Source organism: Dendrobates tinctorius, unplaced genomic scaffold (assembly GCF_039654945.1).
Source record: "Dendrobates tinctorius isolate UK_male_01 unplaced genomic scaffold, ASM3965494v1 ptg000028l, whole genome shotgun sequence".
NCBI classification, from domain to species: Eukaryota; Metazoa; Chordata; class Amphibia; order Anura; family Dendrobatidae; genus Dendrobates; species Dendrobates tinctorius.
The window spans coordinates 53,110,238-53,129,267 of NW_027361696.1; the positions used below are offsets into that span (position 1 = coordinate 53,110,238).

General features: G+C 47.4%; 1 protein-coding gene across 5 annotated transcripts in view; it reads right to left on the reverse strand.

Annotated features, from left to right (window-relative positions):
- CIC (capicua transcriptional repressor) overlaps positions 1-15,244 on the reverse strand; it is a 79,249-nt gene extending 64,005 nt beyond the window's left edge. For 4 of the 5 annotated variants that reach the window (XM_073570731.1, XM_073570729.1, XM_073570730.1 and 1 more), the window contains exons 1-2: positions 15,132-15,244; positions 470-3,240 (exon numbers count right to left, since the gene is read on the reverse strand). In XM_073570731.1, coding sequence (XP_073426832.1) covers positions 470-3,209 — 2,740 coding nt within the window. In that variant the 5' untranslated portion in view covers positions 3,210-3,240; positions 15,132-15,244. Of the gene's footprint in view, positions 1-469; positions 3,241-14,513; positions 14,659-15,131 lie in introns of those variants that run through there. The other variant, XM_073570728.1, reaches the window with a different exon arrangement.
- Between the last annotated feature and the right edge of the window lie 3,786 nt (positions 15,245-19,030).

The following is a 19,030-nucleotide window of genomic DNA, read 5'->3' on the forward strand; positions in this document are numbered from 1 at the left end:
ACAAGTGACGTTCCGCATCACTCCAGCCAGATATGAAGCGGCTGATAACAGAAACCAATACACCGACCCACTGCATGGACAATCCAGGACCCAAAGTACACGACTGTTACCCTGGCGGGAGTCACACACACACACACACACACACACACACACACGATGCCCCCAAGAAAAATAGATTTTTAAAGTAACATCTATAGCGACTATATGATAACTCCATGGTGTAGCTGCTCGAATGGTGGAATTCCCTTTAAAGGGGTCATCCAGGATTACAAAAAGATGGCCGACTTTCTCCAAAAGAAAGAGAAGGGGTCGAGTTGCAATACCACAATTGACCTGCGGACAAGTGTAGAACTGTTCATCTTTCTAATCACCTCTAAAGGGAAGCTCCACCTTTCTGGCAGTTTTTCAGTTTGAGGGATCATGCAGTGATAGTGGTATATAACAGCATGGATGCGGAGCAGTCACTTACCTGTGCCCGGCCGTCCCATGATGATCTCTTTCTTAGGAGCGGGATGGCTACTGTAGTCGCTGGGCACGATAACGGGTAGCAGAGCGGCGGGCGACGGATGGAAGGCGACAGGCTGGAATGGAGAAGAGACGCTGAATATGGCCGGAGGGTGATCCGAAGGCCGGGATGAGGTGCAGGTGGTCGACTCTCCGACGCTCGTTTGACAAGATGGCAGCGATCGTGCCACGTTCTGTATCTGGGTGGCATTGATGGGCACTGGTATCTGGAGCGGAGTCTTAGAGGGATGCTCCTTGGAGCACACTTTAACAAGGTGTCTGGGACTGCCGCCTCCTCCCACGACTGCTCCGCCGATGCCACGAGATCCACCATCGGAAGGCTTTTCCACAAACTTTGAGGGTAGAGGGACATCTGGGTTACGTACAATGACGGGCGAGTCTCTCTGCACGGCTGGGACCCTGCGAACAGTGGGGCTGGGGTCTGAAGTCAGGCCAGCGGGAGGCGACAGGAGCAAAGATGGGGAGGCCTGCTGAGATCGCGAAAAGATGGCGGGTGACACCGATCGGAAACCGGCAGGTGTGGATGGGGTCGGGGTGTGAGAGACAGAGTCCACCCCGGAGTCCATACTATCAGTCTTCTGAAAGTCAGCAGCCGAGCTGGAGCTGCCATGATGGGACTCTGGTTTCCGCTTGCTAGGGCTCATGGGTACGGTGAAGGTGAGGTTGGTCTGGAATGAGGGTAGGATGCCAGTCGCTTGCCTATCTCGGTGGTGAGGGTGGTGAAGCATCTCTGGGGTCAATACTGCTTGCCCTTTGGGGGTGCTTGCGCTTACGTGACGGCTACGAGCTCGCTGGATGACGGGGGAAGCATTGATGGGGCTGAAATTGGCAGGCCTGAAGCCGAAAAGTGGAGAAGGTGAAGGAGACGGAGTTGGGGAGAATGGAGACTGGTTTGAGACAGGCGAGAATGATGGTGTCCCCGAGCGGGAACTTCCCAGAGACACTAACATATTTGCAGCTTCACATTCGTCAAAGTCAAAGCGGGAGAGATCCGCGGCAGCCACCAGGCGGGGACGGGAGTCGGTACGTATGCTGCTGACCTCGCTGTCCCGCGAAGTATCATCCCACTCAAATTCCGCACTCCCCTCCCGGCCGCCACGGCCTTCGGACAAGCTCTCCATCTCCTTCGTCCTCATGGACAGATGTCGGGAGCAGTAGCCTCTACGTTGGGACTCCTTCATGCAGCCGTCTCGAGAGCACAGTCGCCTCCACTGCTTCCCGTTAAACTTCTTACGGATCCCGTTCGGGGTGCAGACTACGTCTCCCTTCTTGTACTTCTGCTGCGCTGCTGTCAGCGGGGTCCGGGAACGGGATCCTGGTGTACTGCACTTATCTAAAGACACGCTGCTGCAGCTGCTGCGGCTCCCCGCATCTGGACTTAGCAGCGGGGAGGGTTGCTCCGGTAGACGGCTCATTATCCCGTACGCCGGTGACTTGGGTGGAGAGAGAATACAGTGCTGGACAGAAGACATCTTCTCCTCACTCACGGGCATGCTAAAGCTGATCTTTGAGACCTCGGCATCCTCAAGATGCTTTGGTTCTGATGCCGGCATCTCCATGGCCCCACTGGACTGCAACTCAGGAGGATGTGTGCTGGAGAATCTTCCAAGCGTTTGAGGCAGCTTCTCCTCTGCCACACGGGGAACCATCAATATTGGCTCCTTACACCAAGGGAAGCGCACCAGACGGATACTATTGTGGGGGACCCAGCCGTAATCCCGATCCCGCCGCCCAGGACTCTGTTGAAAGCAAACTTTATAAGACAGCGGGTTCTCAATGGTTTCCACAACTGTCCCCTCCCGAAAAGTTGTGCTCTCGGGTCCAACACACGCGCACACCGCCGAACTCACTTTAACTTCACCCGGTGCCGGGATCTGGTCTAAAAGAACGGGTTCCTGCATGATGTCCAGAAATGTAATGGTCTGTGAGCCAGGAAACAGCACCCCAAGTTCATGGTTCCTACGGACTTGCTTTACTTGGCAAAGATGAAAAACGTCCTCCTTCCTGGCCAGGACCTTCTGGGGTTGCAAGAGACCTCGCATGTCCATCTCTGGCCAAGATGCGGCAGGTGGTTCCAGCTCCGTTTGGACTTTCTCAGTTTCTTCTTCTAAATCAGCGGAGTGCTCGCTGGCCGTGTCTGTGCTAGAGGACCTGACAGAGGGACAGATGTCCTCTGCTTCCATGGAAGGTGCGGTGGCTGCGGACTGCTCCAGCATGCACTCCTGTGGTGCTGGAGGACCTTCACTGCTGCTGGAGGAATCTTCTTGAGATCCTTGGCCCTCCACGCACTTTCTTTTGGGCACTTTAGACTTGAAAGTTGCAGTTTTCCTGCTCGAAGGCATTTCCCATCGAGGTGGCTCATACACACCTTTACTCATCACTTGGTCATTGTTAGGGGCTTCTGTGCCAAACTGAGAGGTGCCCGCCTGCGTCTCAGCCGCCATCATCTGTTCAGGTGGCAGTTCCTGTTCTTTTATCCTGGTCCCGCTGAGGTCAGTCACCGCAGACTCCACTTTTACCTGCATATTCCTTGCATCTACAAACGCCAGGTGGTGTCCCGCTTCCTCTGCTACCTCCTCCGTAGCCTCCTCCTCTGTGGCCTCTTCCTCCTGCCTTTCTTCCTCCACCTTTCTTTTTGGTTTTTTGCTGCGGGTGGAATTTGAGGCTTTCTTTGATGGTTTCATCTTCGGGGGATCTCTTCTCGAAAGATGGCACCTGTAAAAAAAAAAAAAAAAAAAGGGAAATGATCAGTACATAATGTACAAAAAATTTAAAAAAAAAAAAAAAATCAATGTCACATACAGCACAATGCTAAAAATAGGACTTAAAGGGGTTGTCCAGATATAACCAAACACTAGAAAAAAGTAAAGAAATTAGCAGCGCCACGAGAATTGCTGAGCTTCCTGAACATTTGTGCGAGACGGCAGGACAAAGTTACTGGCAACCACCACAATCCTTTTGCATTCAAAGTCAACATCTATTTAAAGGTTTTCATTTCAGGTATCCTAATAGGTGTCTGACCTCTGGGAACCTCACCGATCCTTACCGTAAGGTCGGATTCACACATCCATATTTATCAGTCTGTACTCGGACCGCGCTGTGTGGCTCCAGCATTAACCTCAATGGCCACATAAGCTTTAATTAGACTGTCGAGGTAGCACCCCAGTGACAAGTACAGTCACACAGGTCATAGGATGGGATCTCGCCGCCATGCACCCTGCCCTCCATTATTAGTAGAGCTATATGATCATTGTAGGTTGGAAAAGTGATATGTATTCTGTATGTCCAAATACATACTAAGAGTGATACACATTTCCCCGGAGACTCGTAAATGAAAAAAATAAAGCAAATAAAATGTAGTAAAATTAGAAGAAATTCAAGTAATGTTACCAGACGACAGAACTACCTACCCTTGATTAAGACCCCTTTAAGGTACCCTATCCACCCTTGATTAAGACCCCTTTAAGGGACCCTTTTGAAGTTAACACACGGGCACTTACTGAAGAAAAAAGGTACACAGGCTTTACTCGCTTTCCTATTGGAGCCAAATTTCACATTTTTTTTTGTGCTTTCTTTACTCCGCCTTTCTTCCAAGGCCATAAGTTTTTGGTTTTTTTTTTTTAATTTTTCCGTCAAATCAGAAGAATTTGGGGCTCGTTACTATGGGATGAGTTGTAGTTTCGAACAGTGCCATAAAAAAATACTGGAAAATTAGGAAAAAAAAAAAAAAATATATATATATATATATATATATAATATATATATATATATATATATATATATATATATATATATATATATATATATTAATTCTGCCATTGCTTTCAGCTCATTGCCTTGGAGACCAGCCATCTCTGCTCCACTGCAGAGCGAGTGCAGCGCTTACAAGCTCTTTTACATCCGCTCGTGTCTACTCCTGTTTTCCCTTCAGCTGCTTGGCCACGCCCCTCACCCATAAAATTAAACCCAACCTGTGATTGATGCCCATAGTAGCCAATCACGGCCCAGATTTCATTTTACCAGAGCATTGTAAAAAATGGAAGCTCAACTATTCGTGTTGCCCACAGCAACCAATAACAGCCCAGCTTTCATATTTCCAGAGGGGTGTAAGAAATGAAAGCTGAGCTCTGATAGGTTGCTATGGGTAACACAACCAGCTCTTCTTCCAGGCCTGATGTTCTCATTCACTGACACACGCAAGAGTTCTCGTACAGCGAGGAACTGAAAAGTCAAGAGTAGCTGAGCGTCGCACAACGTTTCGAGTAGATTATATCGTCTGTGTAAAATTAGAAACAACCAACCATAATTGTGAGATTTACGACGGAAAAATTAAAATTATAAGTTTTTGGTCAAAAACAAAGACAAGGTTGGTGTTCAGAGGGGGGGGGACCTACTGGGCCCTGTGCACACTGCATATATATGGAGCGGGCTCAGGCTCCGGATGGTGGAGGGGCCGCCTGTGCTGCACAGCCGGCAGCCGGGGGTCTATTGTTGCAGTCGAGCAGCAGGTTAACCCCTCAGATGCTGTAGTCAATTGGGAAAGTCGCATTTAAGAGCTTGGAAATGGGGTTGTCACAGCAGCGCAGGGGGTTACTGAAAGCCCCCCCCCCCCCCCATGTCCGCCATGTATGTACACCCACATGCGCCAGCCTGAGCTTCATAGATCGGTAACTTTACAATGTATGGCAATATTATATGAGAAATCGCAGGATAATGTAGGAGCAAAATGAACAAAAAAAAAAAAAAAAAAAAATTGCAAAACCTTAATAAGGCTATATATACACAGTTGTGGCCAAACGTATTGACACCCCTGCAATTCTGTCAGATAATACTCAGTTTCTTCCTGAAAATGATTGCAATCACAAATTCTTTGGTATTATTATCTTCATTTACTTTGTCTTAAATGAAAAAACACAAAAGAGAATGAAACAAAAAGTAAAACATTGATCATTTCACACAAAACTCCAAAAATGGGCCAGACAAAAGTATTGGCACCCTCAGCCTAATACTTGGTTGCATAACCTTTAGCCAAAATAACTGCGACCAACCGCTTCCAGTAACCATCAATGAGTTTCTTACAATGCTCTGCTGGAATTTTAGACCATTCTTCTTTGGCAAACTGATCCAGGTCCCTGATATTAGAAGGGTGCCTTCTCCAAACTGCCATTTGTAGATCTCTCCACAGGTGTTCTATGGGATTCAGGTCTAGACTCATTGCTGGCCACCTTAGAAGCCTCCAGTGCTTTCTCTCAAACCATTTTATAGTGCTTTTTGAAGTGTGTTTTGGGTCATTGCCCTGCTGGAAGACCGATGACCTCTGAGGGAGACCCAGCTTTCTCACACTGGGCCCTACATTATGCTGCAACATTTGTTGGTAGTCTTCAGACTTCATAATACCATGAACACGGTCAAGCAGTCCAGTGCCAGAGGCAGCAAAGCAACCCCAAAACATCAGGGAACCTCCGCCATGTTTGACTGTAGGGACCATGTCCTTTTCTTTGAATGCCACTTTTTTTCCTCCTGTGAACTCTATGTTGACGCCTTTGCCCAAAAAGCTCTACTTTTGTCTCATCTGACCAGAGAACATTCTTCTAAAACTTTTTAGGCTTTTTCAGGTAAGTTTTGGCAAACTCCAGCCTGGCTTTTTTGTGTCTCGGGGTAAGAAGTGGGGTCTTCCTGGGTCTCCTACCATACAGTCCCTTTTCATTCAGACGCCGATGGATAGTACGGGTTGACACAGTTGTACCCTCGGACTGCAGGGCAGCTTGAACTTGTTTGGATGTTAGTCGAGGTTCTTTATCCAGCATCCACACAATCTTGCGTTGAAATCTCTTGTCAATTTTTCTTTTCCGTCCACATCTAGGGAGGTTAGCCACAGTGCCATGGGCTTTAAACTTCTTGATGACACTGCGCACGGTAGACACAGGAACATTCAGGTCTTTGGAGATGGACTTGTAGCCTTGAGATTGCTCATGCTTCCTCACAATTTGGCTTCTCAAGTCCTCAGACAGTTATTTGGTCTTCTTTCTTTTCTCCATGCTCAATGTGGTACACATAAGGACACAGGACAGAAGTTGAGTCAACTTTAATCCATGTCTACTGGCTGCAAGTGTGATTTAGTTATTGCCAACACCTGTTAGGTGCCACAGGTAAGTTACAGGTGCTGTTAATTACACAAATTAGAGAAGCATCACATGATTTTTTGAACAGTGCCAATACTTTTGTCCACCCTCTTTTTTATGTTTGGTGTGGAATTATATCCAATTTGGCTTTAGGACAATTCTTTTTGTGCTTCTTCATTTAAGACAAATTAAATGAAGATAATAATACCAAAGAATTTGTGTTTGCAATCATTTTCAGGATGAAACTGAGTATTATCTGACAGAATTGCAGGGGTGTCAATACTTTTGGCCACAAGTGTGTGTGTGTGTGTGTGTGTGTGTGTGTGTGTGTGTGTGTGTGTGTGTGTATATATATATATATATTATTGTAATTTTTTTTTAGCACTTTGTCTCTCAACCCCCCCACCCCCAAAGAAAACAGAGAAAGGGAAAGAAAATAAAAATAAAAAAAAAGACAAAAATAGTCCGGATAGAACGTTATACCGAAAAATAAAACAGAGCTAGAGGGTAAAAAAAAGAGGGAAAAAAAAAAAAAAAAAAAAAATCAAAAGCGAAAAGGATTCGGCTGTTACTCAGTTGCATAAACCCTGAGTAAACATGGTTACTCGTGTCTGGACAACTACCCCCATCATTGCCGGCCACAACCTTACAAGGGCACATTTATTAATGAGTCACGTGGACAGAGCGAGGTGCAATTTGGTGGCAAACTTGGTGCAAATAGTGGCGGCGTTTGTGTATATGATTCGGATGATATTTTGCAGTGAAAAAATAAAAATCACCGATCCGTAATAATAAATTGCGTCACGTCGCAGCACCCAATTAATAATAGCACACGTCTTCCATAAATGCGGCACGCGTCGTTCACGCCGTACTTTATGGCCGCCGCATTACATTTGATAATGGTGCCCCGATGTCTATAGAGGGACATGAGCAGACAGGACTCTGATAGCCCATCCCCCCCCACACATACACATCCCCTTCCCCCCCAACCTTCTCTCTGCCAGGCAGAATGGCAATGAGGAGCAGTGAAGGGGTTAAGGGCTCTTATGAAGGATGCACGGCACCGTATGGCAGGGTGCATATGTTATCGGCATCATGGGTCGGCTAATCGTACACACGACGAAGCATGCAGACATGTCCCGACACGTATCCACCGTGCAACCGGCATACACACACAAACATGGAGGTATACCTGAGCACGGCCGCCTAAGCTTTCACATAGGTATGCCGTACGCCACCGCCAAAAATGACTTCTTGGACCCAGACCGACGCATTTCAAGCAACCGATTGGCAGCCGTTTGTCTGAAACGCACGAAGATTACCATACTGGGGGTCTGCTCTTCTACCCCCTGCTGTCTGACGATGTCGGCTCACAAACGTCACCAAGTTGATAGATCTCGGCCATCGGAGTATATAGTGAACCGCAGCATGAATGTAAGCTAGGACCCCTCTCCCCCCGTAATACCTGGTCATCTAATGTGGTGAAGGTGCACGACAATGCCCCCAACCTGAGTGTATATGTGCCTGTACCGAAGAGGACGTGCTAGCACACATATGCCTTAAAGGACATGTTCAGGCACATCTTCATACAAATATGCAAATGGGTACACGTACCCACGCAACCCGCGGCTGAGCACAGACACCCACACAGACTGCAGAAGAGGTGGACACGCCGTGAACATCATATGTCCGGAAAAGCACTGGCATGTATTTAAGCCCGTAGACAGACATGCAAAACGCGCTCATGCAGAAAACACACGACACGCAGGGAATTCACGAACAGACCGAGACATCCAGACTCTCTCCCACATGCACACCTACGCGTTTCACTCACAAGTTCTCACCCCCTCAAGTCACATCACAATCTCGCTGCCAACGATGCTTGTGGAGGGTGCAGTGCCAACGTACGATACCCGGCAAAGCCATGGCTTCCTACTCGCCGTCCACGCCCTCGGTAACGTGGGAGGGGAGGTGGGGGGGGGCTTTTCTAATGATAGTTGCAACTAAAATGGAAGTAAATGAGAGTGAGGTTACATTAATCTTCAGTTCCCAAAGCTCTCTGTCCCCACTGCTGACCCCAATAATACTGTATCGCACTGTGTCCCAGCGGTACCACACGCAGGACTTTTATTTTACTTGTGAGCACAATTTCATTAGTGCACAACACTAGTGATCCCATTACTACCACCCTCATGCTCACATCTACTATACACGACACTAGTGATCCCCATTACTACCGGCCTCATGCTCACATCTACTATACACTACACTAGTGATCCCCATTACTACCGGCCTCATGCTCACATCTACTATACACTACACTAGTGATCTCATTACTACCGGCCTCATGCTCACATCTACTATACACTACACTAGTGATCCCCATTACTACCGCCCTCATGCTCACATCTACTATTCATTACACTAGTGATCCCCATTACTACCGGCCTCATGCTCACATCTACTATACACTACACTAGTGATCCCCATTACTACCGCCCTCATGCTCACATCTACTATTCATTACACTAGTGATCCCCATTACTACCGGCCTCATGCTCACATCTACTATACACTACACTAGTGATCTCATTACTACCGCCCTCATGCTCACATCTACTATACATTACACTAGTGATCCCCATTACTACCGCCCTCATGCTCACATCTACTATACACTACACTAGTGATCCCATTAATACCGCCCTCATGCTCACATCTACTATACACTACACTAGTGATCCCATTACTACCGGCCTCATGCTCACATCTACTATACATTACATAAGTGATCCCCATTACTACCGGCCTCATGCTCACATCTACCATACACTACACTAGTGATCCCCATTACTACCGGCCTCATGCTCACATCTACTATACATTACACTAGTGATCCCATTACTACCACCCTCATGCTCACATCTACTATAGATTAGTGATCCCATTACTACCGCCCTCATGCTCACATCTACCATACACTACACTAGTGATCCCCATTACTACCGGCCTCATGCTCACATCTTCTATACACTACACTAGTGATCCCCATTACTACCGGCCTCATGCTCACATCTTCTATACACTACACTAGTGATCCCCATTACTACCGGCCTCATGCTCACATCTACTATACATTACACTAGTGATCCCATTACTACCACCCTCATGCTCACATCTACTATAGATTAGTGATCCCATTACTACCGCCCTCATGCTCACATCTACCATACACTAGTGATCCCCATTACTACCGCCCTCATGCTCACATCTACCATACACTACACTAGTGATCCCCATTACTACCGGCCTCATGCTCACATCTTCTATACACTACACTAGTGATCCCCATTACTACCGGCCTCATGCTCACATCTTCTATACACTACACTAGTGATCCCCATTACTACCGGCCTCATGCTCACATCTACTATTCATTACACTAGTGATCCCATTACTACCACCCTCATGCTCACATCTACTATAGATTAGTGATCCCATTACTACCGCCCTCATGCTCACATCTTCTATACACTACACTAGTGATCCCATTACTACCGCCCTCATGCTCACATCTTCTATACACTACACTAGTGATCCCATTACTACCGCCCTCATGCTCACATCTACCATACACTACACTAGTGATCCCCATTACTACCGCCCTCATGCTCACATTTACCATACACTACACTAGTGATCCCATTACTACCGGCCTCATGCTCACATCTACTATTCATTACACTAGTGATTCCATTACTACCACCCTCATGCTCACATCTACCATACACTACACTAGTGATCCCATTACTACCACCCTCATGCTCACATCTACTATTCATTACACTAGTGATCCCATTACTACCACCCTCTTGCTCACATCTACCATACACTACACTAGTGATAACCATTACTAACACCCTCATCTACTATACACTACACTAGTGATCCCCATTACTACCGCCCTCATGCTCACATCTACTATACATTACACTAGTGATCCCCATTACTACCGCCCTCATGCTCACATCTACTATTCATTACACTAGTGATCCCATTACTACCGGCCTCATGCTCACATCTACTATACACTACACTAGTGATCCCATTACTACCGCCCTCATGCTCACATCTACTATACACTACACTAGTGATCCCATTACTACCACCCTCATGCTCACATCTACTATACATTACACTAGTGATCCCCATTACTACCGGCCTCATGCTCATATCTACTATTCATTACACTAGTGATCCCATTACTACCACCCTCATGCTCACATCTACTATAGATTAGTGATCCCATTACTACCGCCCTCATGCTCACATCTTACACTACACTAGTGATCCCCATTACTACCGCCCTCATGCTCACATCTACCATACATTACACTAGTGATCCCCATTACTAACGCCCTCATGCTCACATCTACTATACACTACACTAGTGATCCCATTACTACCGGCCTCATGCTCACATCTTCTATACACTACACTAGTGATCCCCATTACTACCGCCCTCATGCTCACATCTACTATACACTACACTAGTGATCCCCATTACTACCGGCCTCATGCTCACATCTACTATACACTACACTAGTGATCCCCATTACTACTGCCCTCATGTCCACTGCATTATTTTGGTGGCAGGCGCACCCCACTCTGTCACTACACCCCCCCACACCTTACCCCAGCGCTACGCTACTGCTCACCACATCCTCTCTGTACGTGGGAGAACTCCCTGCCTGCAGATACAGCAGAGCTGACTGTGCCTTTTAAATGTGCACTGCGATTACAGTCTATAGGTTTATAGTCAGCCTGCAGTCCTATGTAAATCAGTCTATAGGGAACTGTAATGTCGCCATAAGTTGCGCCAGGCGTCGAACGAACAGAGTGGTCTCTGCTGCATCATTCCACACGCTGAGTGTCGTATACGCACTACATCTTTGGAGGATGGCGCAATCACCCTGGGACCCGAGGGATATACTCCGGGTGTCGGAATCCAGAACTTAACCCTTTACATCTTGCAGCACTTCTGTCTTCCTGTATGAGACAAAAGGCCGTGTGTGCACTGGGCGCTGTGCAGATTTATTTATTCTCCTCGCAGTTGGGTAATAATAACTCGGAGGATGTCAGACGGCCGAGTGGGCAACACCCACATTCTTTGCCACATGGCACGGCCACTGTCCGGGATGTGGGCAGGGTCACACACTGGTATATTATAGTGACTGGGATGGGGGGGCCGATCACATCATCAGAAATAACGGATGGACCCAACTTTTCTTAAACCCTGATGGGCGACTCCAAACTGTTTCCAAGCTAGCACAGCAGAGGCGCCCCGTCTGCCAATAAGGGCTTTCTACATCATTTTTAATAAGTTTGGGTTTCCAACCGATCAGAGAGACAGTCCATGAAAGTACGTATGCTCCTCGCCAAAGTGCCGCCATCCCCCTGTGCCGACACGCAGAAGCTGGCACATACATGGTGAGGAGGGAGACATAAGAGGACACATGCCCAGACTTGTAAGAAGGAAGTCGTCACTCACCGCGGAGACATCAGTCGTGATGGTGTAAAGATACAAGGAGCAATGTACCGCCATATGTGTGCATTGTGCGTCATATCGAGTACAGACATATGGCTATAATGTAGTGTGCACGACGTATGCGATGTCTGTGTGCAGCAAGGGCAAAAACTACAGCCATCTACATGAGATACACATCACATGTATAATACCACGCACACGTATAGATATAATGTGCACGTGAGGACGGTGTAGTACACGATGTGTGCAGTAATATACAGTATGTAACAGGCACATCGTACAGTATATAATACAGGATCCGCATGACATACCCGTCATATACATGTAGGACAGGACGTAGATACACAGTGTGCGGTTTATAATAGTCACACACACCATATAACTTATGTGAATATATATATATTTACACACACACATGCCATGTCTGTACGGGATATACAAGTTATATACACAGGTCAATTATGCAGCACATTACATGTAACATACACACGAGGTGACACGTGTCACACTGTATATTACAGACACACCATGGAAATGTGACGCCACAGTAATCGGTAGTAATGGTGATGATATTATCAGGGGGTATATGGCGGTATTCACTATGTAAATACTTGTATGTCCTGGTGATGGTGTGATTGGGGAGTGTATGGCGGTATTCACTACACAGATACATTGTATTCCCTGGTGGTGATGTGATCAGAGGTATATGGCAGTATTCACCATGCAGATACACTGTGTGTCCTGGTGATGGTGTGAATGGGGAGTATATGGCGGTATTCACCACACAAATACATTGTATGACCTGGTGTTGATGTGATCAGGGGTATATGGCGGTATTAACTATGCAGATACATTGTATGTCCTGGTGATGATGTGACCAGCATATGGCGGTATTAACTATGTAGGTACATTGTATGTCCTGGTGATGATGTGATCAGGGGTATATAGCGGTATTCACTACACAGATACATTGTATGTCCGGTGTTGATGTGATCAGGGGTATATGGTGGTGGAGTCCTGGGTTTGAATCCCACCAAGGACAACAACTGCAAGGAGTTTGTATGTTCTCCTCGTGTTTGCGTGGGTTTCCTCCGGGTACTCTGGTTTCCTCCAACATTCCAAAGACATACTGATAGGGAATTTAGATTATGAGCCCCATTGGGGCCAGTGATGATAATGTGTGCAAACTGTAAAGCGCTGCGGAATATGTTAGCGCTATATAAAAATAAAGATTATTATTATATTCACTATGCAGATACATGGCATGTCCTGATGATAATGAGATCAGAGAGAATGTGGTAGTATTCACTATGCAGGTACATTGTGTGTCCTGGTGATGATGTGATCAGGGAGTATATAGTCGTATTCACTATGCAGATACATTGTATGTCCTGGTGAAGGTGTGACCAGTATATAGGGGTATTCACTATGGAGATACATTGTATGTCCTGGTGTTGATGTGATCAGAGAGTATATGGCGGTATGCACTATGCAGATACACTGTGTCCTGGTGATGTTGTGATCGGGTGTATATGGATGCATTCACTATATGTCCTGGTGATGATATGATCGGGGTCATATGGCGGTATTCACTATGCAGATACATTGTATGTCTGGGTGATGATGTGATCAGGGGTATATGGCGGTATTAACTACGCAGATACACTGAATGTCCTGGTGATGATGTAATTAGAGAGTATATGGCGGTATTCACTATGCAGATACACTGTGTCCTGGTGATGGTGTGATTGGGGAGTATATGGCGGTATTCACTATATGTCCCAGTGATGATATGATCAGGGGGTAAATGGCGGTATTCACTATATGTCCCAGTGATGATATGATCAGGGGGTAAATGGCGGTATTCACTATGCAGATACACTGGGCCCTGGTGATGTGATCGGGTGTATATGGATGCATTCACTGTATGTCCCGGTGATTATATGATCGGGGTTATATGGCGGTATTCACTATGCAGATACATTGTACGCCCTGGTGATGATGTGATCAGGGAGTTTATGGCGGTATTCAGACATGATTTGTGAGGTGCGGATATATCATGTGTAATAGTCATGCCTACAAGTCCCAGGACAGCAATCCTGCCCCATCATCAGTGCAGGGACATATGGGAGGCAGGCAGGAGAGCGGAGGACACAGGAGCACACACAGAGAGAAGCTGCAGCCGGGACATTGCACAACACAATAGGAGGCTGAAGCAGCGAGCAGACACGGGGAGGAACACACGGTGCGGGGCGTCCTGTGCACATGTCCAGGAAGGCGAAGCTCTAGGTGACCGGAGGGGAGCCGCGGACACTCACCTGGCCCTCACTCACGGACATCCACACACTGCTGCCTGGCCCCCTTACTCCAGGAGACAAAATGGTGAATGAAGCAGGAACAGCTGGAGAAGGCAACCAATCACAGCCCACAACTAGCCCAGTGACAGAGTCCTCAGCCAATGGGAAGCTACAGGAGGCGGAGCATAATGACAAGTGGGCGGCAAAAAATGAAAAAAGCTTGAGCGACACATACAGTAGCCAACCACTGGTGGTTAACTGTGAAAAGTAGGCGGTGACATGCTAATAAGCAGGTAACAGGCTGGTACAGTAGCCTATTGGAAATCAGGTAGGGTGTGGCCATAGCCCTCCAACCATAACGCGAGATGAAGAGCCTTGTTTATCAAGAGCCGATTCTGCCACAGGGCCTGCCGGGAGTTGTAGTTCGACATGGAAAAGGTTCGCCCAGACAGGAAGCATAAACTACGCGATAGAGAACTACAACTACCAGCAAGTACAGCGTGAAGTAGCTTGGATTGTTGAAGAGCTGCAGAAATCCCTCTCGCTCCTTGAGAAACGGCCATCGGAGTTTGGAAGTGAAGTCCTTCTATGACAGAAAGAACTGGAGCAGGTGCTGAGAGCGGGCTCTAAGTGACTCACCCCTCTTTCCCCTCTCCCGGCTCTTCATCAGAAACCGGCAGCTCCAAAGCCGTCTCTCCCCACACAGCAACAGCAAGAGCCCGTCAGGCTTGACCAATCACCTCCGGTTTTGGCGATGACGTCATGGCTCAGAAGGCGGAGCCGCTTTTAGAGGAGATCAAAGTCCCCGCCCCCCTCGCTCGACCACTCCCCCTTCTGTCGGCGCGTGCTTTGGGTTAGTTACTAAGCTGACGTCACCTCAGCGGCCATCCATTGGCTGTCGCTGCGGCCAATAGCGAGGGGTAGAGGTGACGTCTGGCAGCGTGTTGCCATCAAACTGGAAGGTGTGGGCGTGGCCCAGCCGGCGGTAAGAGACTTGTTACACACAGAGGGGCGTGGCGAGCCCAGCCAATCACTGAGCAGCGAGTGAACATTTAGCCAATGGGCGTGGGAGAGGTGGATACTTTGTGGCATTCAGGAGTTCTTTAACTTTTTGTGCCACCACAGAGTAACTACAGGCCTGCGTACTGGTACAAGTGTCGGTTTTTCCTCCTGAATAGTTGAGCGAAACAGGTCGGTCAGATTCAAAAATCGCCGACTTTCACCAAAGTCGGGTTTCGTCGATCAAAACCTCACCATAGCGTGAGGTCAGCCATGAGGTCGCCGATCAGCGCACCAAAGTCGCGTTTTAAATAATGCTTCCAGTGCCTTTGCTCACCCAATGATGGAGGACGCACGCTGTGGGCAACGCGATGACATAGGCAGCGGCCACCACCATCTTAGAGAAGGGCATTGAAGTGATTGGCTGGCTTTGTGTGGCGTCACGGGCTATAAAAGGCTGTGACCGCCATCTTACTTCTGCCGATCTTAGAATAGGGAGAGGTGCTGCTGCTGATTCTGAACAGGGAGAGCGTTAGGCAGGGAAGAAGAAAAAAAACTGCTTCTGCTGATAGCGCTTTTCACTGTACAGTTAGTGTGCAGTGATAGGGGAGGATTTTTGTTGTGTGCAGCAGCGCTGGTGGTGATTAGGCTGCCTCTTAAGGCTACCGGCTAGCTGCATTGCTGTGTGCACACTGCTGTTCTAACTGCTTTTTTCAAAGCACTCCAACTTTTATTATTTTGTCCTGGTGAGTTGCTAAACATTCTTTTTTTCACACACCGTCTAGCGGTGTACGCTCCTCACACACTTCCATGTACCAGCTGGTATCACGGACAAATTGAAGCTATCTGGGTGTGACTCTGGAAGAAAAAGCCGATGAGTTTGTCCGTTTTTCCAGACCTACACCTTAGAGTCCTGTCCGTTTTTCAAACAGTTTCGTATATCTGCTGTTTGATTACGGTCAAAACTAGACAGAGACAGCGTGTGTCAGCCCGTATACAAATACACGGAGCTTGACAATTTTCCTTACACACATCGTATAGAGCTGTCCGATTCTCCAACAGTATTGTATATCTGCCGTTCGCATTACAGTCACTTTTATACCTAGTCAGCGTGTGTGTGACACTCTGTAAATACATATACGGAGATTGTTAGTTGCACAAAAATCGTATACAGCTCTATACTTCTGATACAGTTCCGTATATCTGCTTGTTGGATTATGGTCCAATACATACTGTGAGAGCGTCTGTGACTAACATAATATATACGTTGATTTAATACACCTTACACAGCTGGACGCTCCTCATACAGTACCATCTCTTGGCGTTCCAAGGTCAGGGACAGTGTTTGTGCATGACTGTAGGGATGTGGATTTGCCAGAAACTGCTCCTCCACCCAGCACTCGCAGTGCATCATTGACACCTGGAACATTGGCCCACATGTGCTATTATGCCTTGCAGATCCTAAAAAGGGACCTCCACATTGCCAAAATGATGAGGGATCACGACTACTGGCTGGCCAGCATCCTCGATCCACGCTACAAAGGCAAATTACACAGCATCATGCCACAGGAGCACCTAGAGCTAATATTGGCAAACAAGCAAATCTGGTAAACCGTTTGAGGCTTTCCCAGCACACAGCAGCGGCGCTGGTTCTCCCACGAGCCGTAGTGGGCACAATGGAAGAGGTGTTCGTGGTGTACACAGCCGAAGTGGCGTTGGAGACGGGTTTAATGACCATGTTGTGGAATGATTTCTCAAGTACCGCTCACACGACTGGTAATACTGCATCGATTAAAAGTGACAGGAGGCAGCAATTGTCAACTATGGTTACAAACTACTTTTCCTCCCATATCAATGTTCTCCCTCACAGGTCATTCCACTCTGACTATTGGGCCTCTAAACTGGACGCCTGGCCTGAATTGGCACAATATGCCTTACAGGAGCTCGCTTTCCCTGCTGCTAGTGTGTTATCTGAAAGAGTCTTCAGTGCTGCTGGATCAATCCTGACAGAAAAAAGGACCTGTCTGTTGACCCAAAATGTTGATGATCTAACCTTCATTAAAATGAACCATGCATGGGTTTCAAAGGATTTTGTCCCACCTTCCCCTGATGACACATAGGTTACCAGAAAAGTGCCCCGGTTGTTTCCTCCTCTTCCTCGGACTTGCCCAATTACGCCCTTTGCAGCAGCTGAATGTACAGCCAACACATCTACATATGCCAATTTTTAAACCTCCCTAACTGGGCTGCCCACCCCTCCCCCAACGGCTGGAGTCAAGACCTGGCGCACCCGGGCAAGTGCCGTTGCTCTGAACAGGTGGATGGGCCCACTGATGGCCGATGTCAATGGCACAGAGCCCCCTCATAGTACAATACAGTGTCTCAGACGGTAGGAGGGCCCACTCGCTGTCAGACACACCAGCGTACTATGAGGGGCCCTGTGCCAGTACCGTCGACCACGATTGTGCCCCCCCTGCTTGGTCATGGCCACAGCACTTGCAAGTTGCAATTCTTACCTCTCCCTGCTCCACCGCTGTGTAGTCTGGGCAGTTAAATCCTTCACAGGGACGGCCACTAGAAATTTGGTGTATTGATCAATGATGGTTAAGATGTAGCTATGGCCTGTCCTGCTGGCCTCTACCTTTAGATGATCAATGGCTATTTGAAATGGACGTCAACTTACAAGCGGATGCAGTGGTGGTTTATGATCACCTTTCACAGTTGTGATAGTCACAGACGTGTGACATTCCTGCCACCATTTTTCAATGTCTCCTCTCATGCCAATCCAATAGAATTGCCTACGGCCAGTGGCTTCTGTCTTTTGCACTCCAAAATGACCAGACACATCATGATAGGCTGTGAGGACCATGTCTACATCTCTCCCTGTGATCACAATTTGATGGAGATGAGTAACGGTGATGTGATCCACGCTACTGCGATAAAGCAATCCTTACTTCACATAGAAACTTTTTCGCGTTCTCCACAGACACAGTAATTGAGGGTCTGCATCGCCTCTGCAACATCTTCCGGGAGGTTTTCCCACGATGAGTAATTCCAAAATTTCTGCTAACACTCGACTTTGCATCTATACTTGTATCCATGTAGTTTCCAGTAGTGGAGATTCTTGACTGGCTTACTGAGATTGAAATATATACAAAGATTTAAAAGTACCACAACACTGTATACTGGTGTACTCTATGAATACCTTTCCCTTTTTCTACTTTTGTAATTCTGGTGTAATACATAGTGAGCCTGTGAGTGTCTGTGTCTGACTCCGGAAGTATAGACGGAAATTTAACCCTAGAATGGACACACCTGGTATGTGCTGATACAGTACCTTGTTTCCAATATTTGTATTAAGGTATCATCTGTAGGATAACCAACTGTGGGGGGGGACCCTCTTCTTGCCGCAGACAAACATGAGACTGAGACAGAGTTTGTATTGAACAGGTCCGTTTTTAGTGCTCATCCTTCTGTCGACAAAAGCAATTCACCACAGCCATTTCACATTTCTCTGTACACAGGCCCCGGTACCTTCA